The sequence below is a fragment of the Lemur catta genome, chromosome 12 (assembly GCF_020740605.2).
Source record: "Lemur catta isolate mLemCat1 chromosome 12, mLemCat1.pri, whole genome shotgun sequence".
NCBI lineage: Eukaryota > Metazoa > Chordata > Mammalia > Primates > Lemuridae > Lemur > Lemur catta.
Window position 1 is genome coordinate 25085773 of NC_059139.1, and position 10600 is coordinate 25096372.

At 38.9% G+C, this 10600-nt stretch overlaps 1 protein-coding gene across 3 annotated transcripts in view; it reads right to left on the minus strand.

Annotated features, from left to right (window-relative positions):
* The window catches only part of RICTOR (RPTOR independent companion of MTOR complex 2), a 125757-nt gene extending 115792 nt beyond the window's left edge, over positions 1–9965 (minus strand). The window contains exons 1-2 of one of the 3 annotated variants that reach the window (XM_045566461.1): positions 9886–9965; positions 9668–9715 (exon numbers count right to left, since the gene is read on the minus strand). In XM_045566461.1, the coding sequence (XP_045422417.1) occupies positions 9668–9715; positions 9886–9934 (97 nt within the window). In that variant the 5' untranslated portion in view covers positions 9935–9965. The remainder of the gene's footprint in view (positions 1–9667; positions 9716–9885) is intronic. The other 2 variants (XM_045566462.1, XM_045566463.1) reach the window with 2 other exon arrangements.
* Positions 9966–10600: the final 635 nt, after the last annotated feature.

The following is a 10600-nucleotide window of genomic DNA, read 5'->3' on the forward strand; positions in this document are numbered from 1 at the left end:
AGACTAAATTTTTTTATAAAACAAAATAACTACTGAAGAAACAATACATAGCAAAAGGCAACTGCCACGGTTTACCCAAATCTCTTAATCGTCTTTTTATTTTCTATTGAAGAACACCCAAAATCTTTTCAAATATATAACTACTTCCATTTTGCTAGGTAAAACAATAACATATATTTGTGTATTCAAAACATCAAAACATGAACATGCAACAAACTTCCCATAAGATAGGAGAAAGACAATTTTAAGGTTCCCATCAAAATATATAAAGTGATTTAAACATTTTTAAAGCTATTCTAAAATTTAGCTCACTAAATGTTGTTATAAATTTAATATAAGAATTATTCTCATATAAAATATGAAAACTTACATGGGATAAGAATTAATCTGACTTGCTTTGTACTAAGTTATATCATTCAAAAATAACACTAGAAGTTATAGTCTACAATAGTAAAATAAAACCACAAGTCACTCTAAATTAACAAGGTAAGAAATAGATATTAGTATTCAAACATCCACTATCATGATTTTATGCTAATATCACATGTGACAGATATGATTAAAAACTACAACACACGTGCTGAATAAAAAGTTCCAGAGTATTCCACTTGCCACCTGGTCACATATACTGAAACCATAATACTGCTAAATGTTAGAGTGCACAGCTCACCTATCTCAAAATGTGTTCCCAACCACTACAGTCTCTTCTACAATTCTATTCCTCTCAAGAGTTTTTCATTTCTCCTTGTTTTTTTTTTTTTTCTTGAGAGAGGGAGGTGGTGGTGATAGCAGTGTGGTGAACATTAGGGAGTGCATTACAGAATTATGAGTGAAAAATAGGACAATTAAAACATTTTAGAATATGAAGGATGCACACTAAGCAACTAAGCATGGAAATAATTAGCAATACTATTTTAAGATGTGATTTCTCAAAGTATGAAACTACTGATAAAAATATGTATACGCACACATCTAAAACAGTTAAATACACTTTTATCTAACAAGCTGTTCCTTCTTAGTAACTGAAAGTAAATTACTTGGCAATCTTCTTTGTTTACAGCTTCTGTGTCTCTTCACTTTTTATTCATTATAAGAAACACATGAGATTTCACTGGATTCAGAGCAAGATTACTAAAATCCCTGCAAGTGGCAACTGAAGTCTTGTTTTGCTGCTATAATGGAGCAATTATTTCCTGAAACACTATTTATCCTTTACCCAAATCACTAGAGGGCTCGGTAGGGTGTCTGGATTTGGCAATGAAACGTTATGCATGTTTCAGGAATACTTTCATTTCAAATATTCTATCTCATTATCAGGCTACATGTTTAAATTTTCAAATCAGAAAATATGGTTTTCAGTGTGGAAAATAATAAAACACTACCCATTCCATTTGCAGTCTCTATTTCTAGGTTGCATACATCTAGAAATAAGTTTGATACCAAATTCACAGAGCCACTTGAGCATGCATACTTCCTTCCATCAACAGATGTGTTAATTGAAAGTGTGAAATGTGTACTACAATACAAAACAATGGAAGAAAAAATCATTTATGCTCCGCTTTGGAATCCAGGCATTTATATACTCACAGTCACAAGTACACAAGTAGTATTTCACAATATACCCAAAATCTTTCAGTCTAGCACTACCTTCAAAGGTTAGAAGAGCCCGTATGAAATATAATCAATCTTCAATAGTTAAGGGATTTATATACAGGAAAAAAAATTTACCAACTTTTTCTCAACATTACCTTGAAATATGGAATAATATGTCAGGAATATGTTAGTTTGAAAAATTAAGTTATGGTTTTTAAAACTCTAGTCCAGAGCTCTACCTATTTAAATGCTATGCTTTTATGCAAAGGTCTTTCAAGTGTCATCACTGCATCACTTCTAAGAAGTCTTTGCTTTAGGTCATTCCTTACCTATCTCCCATTTTTTTCTGAATTTCTCTAGCTTTTTGAGTACTTTTTAAAGATAATTGGCAGGTACTTCAAATACTACTGTCTTATACTATACACTAATACAGCTCTATCCCAACTATAATATAAACTTTCTGAAAAAGATTTATGCCTTCCTCAATCACAACAGTACTAACCCACGTGATTATATAATACACTTATCAAAAATATACTGGTTGGTATTAACAAAACCGTTACAAATTCAAATTCTTCAACACACTGGGGTAAAAAAAAAAAAAATGGAAAAGTAATTGAAGAAGCCAGATTCTTTAAAATCCAGGTAATTAAGGTTAAAAAAATCTTTTCTCTATTTCTTATTAAATTCAATTGACTCCTTAAACAAGATATGTTTAAAGCATTGGAATATTCTCAACTTTACTATATCTCATATAAGTTTCACCATTACCAGGTACATTCCTCAGTTTATGCAATCTGGCTGGAAGACTTATAAGATGAATATGAAGAATGTACTTAGGTTTAGGTTCTCTTTCAAGCCTATTACTTTGGACATATGAATGTAATACATTTTTACCTAGTTTTGCATAATTATTTTCAATTTACTTTGGCATCTGTATAATTTTATAATTACATTTGTTGTAGGGATATAATTTTAAGAAGCCATTCAGCTTTAACTTGTCCACAAAAAAGCATAAATACAAAACAATGGATGACCTACAAAACATTAACAGTCAACTATCAATTATTCATATGTGGATTACCTAATAAATATTTTAATCTGTTTACTTTCTTCCACTATTCTAATGTATTTGCTTAGGAAATAAAAATGAATGCCAATAATTCAAATAAAATGTAAAAGAAAAGGTACAACAGTCTACAGTAGGGAGGAAAAAACAAAATCTTCCCAAACCACTATAAATAAAAATAAATATTTAGATTATATATTTAGCACTCTTCTACCATTATTCCCCCTTTTAAGGCAGGTAACTGAAAGTGGACTCTGTTTAGCTTGGTGATAGAGGTACAGATACACAGGCAAGCAAACCATTCAATCACCCCCCTGTGCTTTTTCACAGCCCTATTTTCAGTAGCCAGAGACCTAGGAAGGGGAGGCGGAGGTAGCAAGTCACTGCAGGAGGATTACTTAAAAGGAAATTGAGAGTTGACTGTAATTTACATTTAAAGTGCTATAAAATACTACCACTCCTACATGTATTCATTATTGTTTATGGGAATACTTCTTACAGTGATTTAGCAAGGCTATAAATGCTTTCTTTTTAACCTTTCAATATTCGGGGAACATAGTATCTCAGAATCACAGAAATGGAAAGCCAAAAGTGCTACAAGTGTAAAGCATTATGCATTTTACAGGTGAGATAATTGAATCACAAAGACAAAGGTGAAAGTGCTACAAGTGTAAAGTACTCTGCATTTTAGAGATGAGGAAACTCTGAAGCCTTGGAGAGGTTGGTTAGACAGCATGCCAAGATCATCCTCAGATCAAGTTTGAATACAACATAGTTCTCCAGACCTCAGCTTCAGTGCAATATTCTAGCAGCACCTTCAACTCCAAACACTTCTCTTGGCTTTCGAGATCATAATCTCAATTGTCTTCTCTTCTGTTGACCCATTTCTTCTTGATTCCTATCCTACAACATATATCCTAATCATCTTATCCTCCAACACTCAAAATCTGTAGCTCTTTCTCCATTTACAGTCTTCCTTTTCTCCACACCTTATGCAAAGAACAATCAAATCTTAAGTTCAGAACAACTACAACCTCCATTCCAGTATTTGCTGCTACCCCTTACACATCTCTGGCAATGGCAATCACCCGAAATTCAAAGTGCAAAGCTAAACTCATTATCATCCCTCCACTTTATGGCACCATCAATTTCACTGTCCCTCAGGACTGCAAACTTAAAGTGCTTTTTTCCTTCTATTCTCCTTGATACTGTACTATCCCTTTTCCCAACTCTCCCCCTCCACTTTTCCAATCAATAAATGCTTCAGTGATTATTATATGATAGATGCTGGGGGGGGGTATGTTAAAAATGAGAAAAAGAGAACCCCTGCCCTCAAGAAGCTTAAGACATAGAGGGGAAAACTGGACAAAGAATTAAAATAAGACAATGGTAAGTGCAACTTAGAAAGCAATAAATAAAGACATGGAAAAGTACAGAAGGACACAATAAATTACCACTGGGACGATAAGGAAGGAGTCCCAGAAGCAGCACATGACCTCCACCTTAAAAAATTAGGATTTCTATAGATAAGAATTCTGGAAATGCAATTCTAGGTAAAAGAAATACCTATGCAAGATCAAGTAAATATGAAATTGCATGTTCAAGAAATGGCAAACAGTCTTCTTTGACTAAAGCAATTATTCTCAACTAGGAGCCTAACAGTGTCTAAGGGGAAAGAACAGGACTAGGGGGTTGATGCTTTAAACTAGCAAACTCTTCCCAATCTTCTTTGAGAAGCACTGTGTATAATATAGCAAACTATGCAGACAGGCAGATATATTGAGACTAGTTAAGGTAATGCAGAAGAAAATACAGGAATAAATCAGAAAAGGCCTTGAATGCCAATCTAAGAAACTGAGACTTTATTTTGGAATAAAAAATGAGCCTATAAAATGTGAGTGTGTATGTGTTTTGTTTTTTTATTTAAGGGAATGACAAGATCAGATCTAGATTTCTGGGAAATAATCCTGGCAGTTGTGCAGCAGAGGGAGTGAAAAAAGGTGAGAACAGAAGCAAGATTTTATTGTCATGGAATGAGATAATGAGGATGTGAACTAGACCAATGACAGTGTGAATAGAAGGAAAGATTGAATTCAATAGATATTTCAGAGGCACACAGAGGAATTTAGCAACAGAACAAAGAAGATAAGCAGTTGGTCTCTAGCTTGAATAACACAGGATAGTGATGGTACATAGAAAGTGAAAAGTGGGTACACTCTGGGGTGCAAAGTTTTATACATCACAACCTTGAGACGATCATCAGACACATACCAGTCACTAACACTGTGACCTTGGCTGAATTACTTAATTTTCTGAGTTTCAGTCCCTTAAAATTTCAAAGTCTATATTCTCAACTAAGAATAATAAAAGTACCTCAAACTGTTGTTCAAGATTAAGTGAGATAATACATTTTGGTGCCTGGCACAAATTAATATTATAGTAGTAGTACTAATAGAATGCCAATGAATTCTGCAAGGGGTTACTCGCATCTTTTAAAAAATTATTTTCAGTACAGGGGAGAGTTGTGATTATAAGATTATAGTGGTTAAGAAATAATGTTGTGGAATGAGGATAGATTATTTTCTCTGTGGAGCCTACAGAAAAATAACTCTTGTAATCTTTTTATCACCCCATATGCCACCTTCAACCCATGTGTGGGATAGTACTTGGTCCATACGAAGGCTGTAACAAATGCTTGCTGAACATGAGAAAACTGAGCCAACAGGAAAGAAGAAATGAAGAAGCGAAGATCTTAGTTCTACAAAGAATCTTAGAGAAAACAGTAGTAGGAGCATAAAATTATCCTTGGAAAGGAACAGACAGAGATGCTTTATTCTCTGAATCAGGGGAACAGAAGGTTAAATATAGGGAGAAGATTAGGGAATTCACATTGGGATGGGCAGCCTCTACCTTTTTAATAAAGAAATAATGAGTTGTCTGCACAGAGGAGGGGTATTACAAAGGCAGCTTGAAATCTGAAGTAAATAAATTAGTTGATTCCCCCATTCTAATATATAGTTGACTTCATATCTGTAGCCAACACGCTGGTCCAGTCCTCTACAACCTGCCAGATTATGTCGGTAGCCTCCTAGGCAGCTACTGACTTTCCCTTTCCAGCAGTGTGGTATATTCCCTAGAAGTTCATATTTCCTTCTACTATGTCCACCACAACAACTCTTAAGAGAAGTCAACCCCTCTCTGAGACTTCTCTCATCCTCTACCCATCAGACAATTTACCATTCTCTTCTCTGGCTACTATTGGTCTACTTCTCTGTTAATTGTACATTACTGTTGCATATCGCAATCACTTCATGTCTGTTCCAAAGAACTCCTTAAAAGGGGGTAATATCTTCCTCATTTTTATTGCTCCAGTACTTAATTCAGCATCTGGTATATAATAAGAGGTGTTCAGTCAATAACTATTGTGTCTAACTGAAGTGAACAAATGAGTAAACTCCTAAGTAGAAGAAATAAGAAAACAAAGTGTTCAAATCTACATCATTTCAGATAACCTTCCTACTTTTCTAGGTATTAAACAGCAACCAAGATAGTCAACTTCTTTATTCTTACTAATGGAGAAGTAAAAGATCTAAGTTAGATAATCAAAAATTACAAAACTCAATTGTACTTTTAAATAAATTATATTCTAATAATTATATTTAATAGAGGTGTGTCCATGTTCTGAGACTTCACTTTGAACATAATAATTCAATCATACCAGGAGGGGCTTACCCAAGAAGAACACTGTACCTTTTCAAGTTATTCAGTACCGGGAAGAGATGAACTACTAGAATGATAAACAGTCTATGCTTGTAGTAGCAGTAGCTAAGGAGAGCATTTGGGTTTCAAAATACATTTTGGCATGCAATATAGAGAGAGTATTTAATGATAGCAATAGCAAAACAATGAAGCTTGAATATCATAATTCCTTAATAACAAGTTTGTAATATTCAAAACAATTATATGAAATATTTCTAATGTGACTTAAAGAATTTTGATTTCATAATACAGGAAGGCAACTAACATTAAATATCACTCACAAAGTATCCCATCTTATGATGAATAATTAACAACTAGTTCATTTGCTTCTCACATTCTTAATAACCCTTCGAAGTTATCTCTGCTTTTTGAGATGAAGAAATCAGGAGTTAAACAACGTCAAAAAACTTGCCCCAAATCACTCAACTATTAAGTATCACAGCTGAGATTACAACCCACAATTATTTGACTTTATAGTCAGCTCTCTTTTCACTATGCCTTGATGGCTCCTTTAGGGATGATAATGATCATAACCTCTATTTTATAATGAACTTTACTAGATATCTACACAATGAATTTCTCAAAACTTATATAAAAATAATTAGAATAAGAAAAAACACTGCCTTAGCATTAAACAAAAACAATTTCGGTTGCCCAAACTTTATCTTTTTACATATTGTAATACAATCCACAAACAGCTGCCCTTTAGTGGCAATTTAGACTGCCTCAGTTCTCAAATTATTACTGAAGTTTAATTCCTCAAGAATTTTCTTCATGTTAGATCCACAAGCCTTCCTTGAACAATGAAATGTCTGTTAGAATAACAATTTTTTAAAACAAAAGTGTCACTATACAAGGAATCTAACTCGGATTATTTTTTTATTCCAAACTTCATGATTTAGGAATACAGATATCATATACCCTCTCATTCTTTGATTTACTTTTGCAATCAGTTTCAAATGGCTGTGTACATTTCATTTCAAACTTCAGTACATTTTGTCAGGGCAAGCAGAAATAACATTTCCTGTATTTTTTATAGTACCTTGGAAACACCTATGGACCTAATTAGGTGCTGACTAAATACTCAAGTAATACACCATTTAAATAGTAAACATACAGTTATCTGTGCGTCTGAGTAAAACTGTAATAAATCAAAAGTATCAAATCAAATTTGTACATAAGCTTTTCTATAATCCAAAATTTTAACACCAGAGAAACTGCTATGTATAGGAGCTCAACAAACTCAATTTAAAGTATAACTATGATTTATTTACAGCACCACATCTAAGCAGGCTTTTTTTTTTTTTTTGAGACAAGAGTCTCACTCTGTTGCTCAGTCTGGAGTGCAGCGGTATCATCATAGTCCACTGCAAACTCAAACTCCTGGGCCAAGCGATTCTCTTCCCTCGGCCTCCTGAATAGCTGGGACTATAAGTCTGCAACATCACGCCCAGCTAATTTTTCTATTTTCTGTAGAGATGAGGTCTCTCTTGCTTAGGCTGGTCTCCAAATCCTGGCCTCAAGCAATTCTCCAGCCTCTGCCTCCCAAAGTGCCAGGATTACAGGCATGAGCCACCAAGCTTGGCCTTACGCAGGTTTTAATGCACAAATTAAGACTCCAGTTTATCTAGTAAGTTAGTTCTCTTTTCACCTCCAAAATACATATACTTGTATATAAGTTAAATCACTAATAAACTCCTTTTACAGACCTGAAATACTAAATTATTATCCTTATTTTGTTAGGAATTTTACTAGAAAATCTATTTCATATAGATTTTTCATATGTGTGTTATATAGTCAAGTTTCCAAACTGTTGCACCGAAGTCAAAACTTGACATCTTTCTATACTAATTCTCAATACCTATCTGCTGAAAAAAATGTTCCAAATTAGTGCACTGGTGATCTAATTAGTAGCCAATACTTCAACCCCTACTATATTATATTTTAGAAACTCTTCTGCCTGTAAAAAGGACCTGGTTCACCCAAAACTAAGTCCCTGAACTTTCAGAATAAAATATTAAGTTACAAAAATGTACTCTTGTAGCTAAATGAAAGCTGACCATTCAGTTTATAAAACAGTAATCTTACATTAAGATATACAAAATAAAACAAATTAGAGAATACACTATGCTTTCACTACAGAGATGAGCCGTTGCCAACGAGCCCAGGTTTAACAAATACCGCACATAATAGTCATTACGTCAAGTACAACATAGAGTAAAAACTACATAAATTGATCTCATATAGAATGTTGACGACTTTTTTTAAAAAAAACTTCCTCAGGTGTTTTACAGATCGCGAAAAGAAACTGATTCTGCACAGCTGAACCCAAGCTACAGCCCGTGAGAAATATGACTCCGTCGGAATCAGTAGACCAAACCCTGTTTATCGTGAAAGAGAAAAGAATCTCGTATATAACTACTAAATCTTCAGCGAGATATTGTCGAATAAACTCTAGTACTGTGACTGATAGAAGAAATACTGGCTAGAAGCCGGATTAGGTCCTTAAAATACAAGCGGGTTTGCCCCTTCCTAAGGTGTAAACAAACCCATCACTGCAGAAGGTAAACAATGAACCTGCATGCAGCAGGGCGAGGAGGCGGTCTTTTGCCAACTACAGTCCCAGCGGCCCGGGAAAGGGAAGCAGAAGGGAAACACAGCGTAAACCAGGCACTTAGCAGTAATGACCAGCTCTAGGTTTCACTACCGAGTTATCAATGCTGCGGGTCCCCACAGGACGGTGGGCAAAAAGAAAAGCAGTCACGCAGTCAGCAACAACCGAGCAGGTCCGGCTTCTGCTCTGGGGGACGGGGAGGGCAGGATGTGGTCGCTCTTCCCTCAAACATCCTCCTGCAACCTAAATAACAGCCTCTACCTCCCTCCGGCCGCCCCCAGAATTCAGCAGCCTTAGCTCCCGTTTAGGTGCAAAACGCCCACCCCCGGGGGTCCAGAGAACCATCCGGGTCGCCGGCTCCGCCGAGTTCCACTCAGTGCGACCCCGCACCCGCAGCAGCCCGAGGCCCAGAGAAGGGCTTGGGCGAGGGAAGCGGGCACCGGGAAGGGGGATGGGTCCGGCGAGGCGGCCCCGGGCTCGGCTCCCGCGGGCCGGCAGGCGGGGCTCCGGCTCTGTCCCCCGCAACCCCGCCGGTCCCGAGCGGGGCCCGCCCCTGCCTCGGGCCCCCAGCCCCGGGCCCGGCTCCTCCCCAGCAGCGCGCCCTCGCCGGCGCCCGCGGCGCCCCGCGTTACCTCGGGTCAGATCCAGCGGGACGTTCTCCTCGCCGCTGTCATTCCGCCCTGCGCGAAACAGACACACAGCCCCAATTAGGATTCGCTCGCAGGCCAGCTGCGGCTGCCCTGGCTCCGGCCAGCGCCCCGGCTCGCTCCCCCCACCCGGGGCCGGGGGAAAGCAATGCTAGGGGTGGCGGACGCCGGACGGTGGGGCGTGAGGGCTGCAGCAGGCTTACCTCGTATTCGGAGGTTCTTCAGAGAGCGGCCGCGGCCGATCGCCGCCATATTGACGGGTTTCAGTCACAACACCGGAAACCTCGCCCAGTCGCGCGAGAACCCCTTCCCCTCCCAGCGCGCCGCGCCCGCCCCCCGCGGCACCTCCCCCGCCCCCTCGGCCGCCGCCGGCGGGTGGTGCCGGCTCGCCCGGGTGCGGAGGGGGCGCCGCGCCGACCCGGGGTCGGGATGGAGCTCTGGGCGCCCGTCCGTCCCGGACCCGGAGGGCGCGGCCACAAGCCCGGCGGTCCAAGGGCTTGTCTGCCGGGAGGGGGCATTTTCCACGAGAGGAATCCCATTGATGCGAGTTTGCAGCGTGGAGGGTGCGTCCTCTCCGCCCTCCGCAGGAACCGTAGTCCAAACCTAGGCGAGCAGGGGTGGAGGAGGTCAGGATGCGGCCACCTGCTGACACCGTCCTGCCAGACTCTCCTGTTTGCTTTCAAGCCCTGGGAGAGACGGCTCCGCTTCCGTACTCGTCATTTACAACGATTTTTATGAAAAAGCTGCACACAGTTTCAGTCTCCCTTCCTAGAATCACTTTGCTCCAACCAAGTTAACACGTAACAAAGTTTGTTTTCCACCCTCGCTCTGACCACCGTGCTGAGCAGCCTTGCACTTGGTCTTCAAAGCCACGCTCGGCTAGGAGGGCTTCTCCAAGTGGAAGTGGTCGGGTGAAGG